Source organism: Octodon degus, unplaced genomic scaffold (assembly GCF_000260255.1).
Source record: "Octodon degus isolate 3935 unplaced genomic scaffold, OctDeg1.0 scaffold00222, whole genome shotgun sequence".
Classification (NCBI taxonomy): Eukaryota; Metazoa; Chordata; class Mammalia; order Rodentia; family Octodontidae; genus Octodon; species Octodon degus.
In genome coordinates this window covers 1944614-1946455 of record NW_004524798.1, presented here as the reverse complement: position 1 = coordinate 1946455, position 1842 = coordinate 1944614, and the positions used below count along the sequence as shown (strand labels likewise).

Sequence of the window (1842 nt, the reverse complement as noted above, 5' to 3'; positions counted from 1 at the left end):
TGGAGGGATTTCGGATGCGGCGCCGCAGCAGCCTTCCCGCGTAGACTCGGACGAGGAGTCGCAGCCAACTCTCTCGGGCGCCTGCGTTCCGCCCTGGTGGGAGCCGGCGCCGCGCAAAGGGCTTCTTCCCGCGGCTGATGCGGCCGGCCCTACGCCTGCCCCGCCTCGGCTGAGCCGCCTCCGGAGGGACGCGGGACGCAGCGGCAGCCCCGGGCGCGCGCCGGAGGCATGGAGCGCGGCCCCGGCCTGGGGGTCACCCTCTACGCCCTGGTGGTGGTCCTGGGGCTGCGCGCCGCGCCGGCCGGCGGCCAGCACTACCTCCACATCCGCCCGGCTCCCAGCGACAACCTGCCCCTGGTGGACCTCATCGAGCACCCGGACCCTATCTTTGACCCCAAGGAGAAGGATCTGAACGAGACGCTGCTGCGCTCGCTGCTTGGGGGCCACTACGACCCGGGCTTCATGGCCACATCGCCCCCCGAGGACCGGCCTGGCGGAGGTGGGGGCGCAGCCGGGGGCGCCGAGGACCTGGCCGAGCTGGACCAGCTGCTGCGGCAGCGGCCGTCGGGGGCCATGCCGAGCGAGATCAAAGGGCTGGAGTTCTCCGAGGGCTTGGCCCAGGGCAAGAAGCAGCGCCTGAGCAAGAAGTTGCGGAGGAAGTTACAGATGTGGCTGTGGTCACAGACCTTCTGCCCGGTGCTGTACGCGTGGAACGACCTGGGCAGCCGCTTCTGGCCGCGCTACGTGAAGGTGGGCAGCTGCTTCAGCAAGCGCTCGTGCTCTGTCCCCGAGGGCATGCTGTGCAAGCCGTCCAAGTCCGTGCACCTCACCGTGCTGCGGTGGCGCTGTCAGCGGCGCGGGGGCCAGCGCTGCGGCTGGATTCCCATCCAGTACCCCATCATTTCCGAGTGCAAGTGCTCATGCTAGAACTCGGGGCCCCCTGCCCGCACCCGGACACTTGACGGATCCCCACCGACGCCCCCCACACCGCCTCCAACCAGATCCACCACCCTCTAGTGAGGGTTTTCAATGAACTTTTTTTTTTTTTTTTTTTTTTCTGGCTACGGAGACCTAGCTTTCTGGTTGATGTAATGCACTGTTTAACTGTGTAGGAATGTATATGTGTGTGTATATACGGTCCCAGTTTTAATTTACTTATTAAAAGGTCAGTATTATACGTTAAAAGTTACCGGCTTCTACTGTATTTTTTAAAAAAATAAGCAAAAGTTTAAAAAAAAAACAGAGAAGAGAGAGACTTATTCTGGTTGTTGCTAATAATGTTAACCTGCTATTTATATTCCAGTGCCCTTCGCATGGCGAAGCAGGGGGGAAAGTTATTTTTTCTTAAAGTACAAAGAGAGGGGGAACTTTTGTAGAAGGACTTTTTAAACGCTATTTTCCATTCTTCGGAAAGTGTTTTGATTTTTCCTTGGACCTCGAAGAAGCTATAGAGTTCAATGTTATTTTACAGTTATTGTAAATATAGAGAACAAATGGAATGCCTAATCATTGTAAATTAAGAGTATCTACTATTTATTCTTTATAATATCCCGTGTAGTAAATGAGAAAGAAGTGCAGACCAGGATTAAAGAAAACCACTAAAACCGACTGCGCTCCACACTGCGTTTCTCTGTTGGTGATTGATGGGGGGGGGGGCGGAGTGCGCCGGCGGGGCGGGTAGGGGATGCCGCGTCTATTTCACCCACAGGGAAAGGGTCTCATCACCCCGAACTCCCTCCGATGGGGTGATGGAGGTGATTACAGTTTCTCAGTGAGGGTGGGTGTCTTTTTCCTCAAACCCCTCTTTTACAACTCACGTGGCCTTTGCCTAGTCTCCCAGCG

General features: G+C 56.7%; 1 protein-coding gene across 1 annotated transcript; it reads left to right on the top strand.

Annotated features, from left to right (window-relative positions):
• The first annotated feature begins 23 nt into the window (after positions 1 to 23).
• On the top strand, positions 24 to 1602 carry Nog (noggin). The gene has a single exon (XM_004645279.2). It carries the CDS (start codon positions 229 to 231, stop codon positions 925 to 927), a length of 699 nt encoding a protein of 232 aa, XP_004645336.1. The 5' UTR covers positions 24 to 228; the 3' UTR covers positions 928 to 1602.
• Positions 1603 to 1842: the final 240 nt, after the last annotated feature.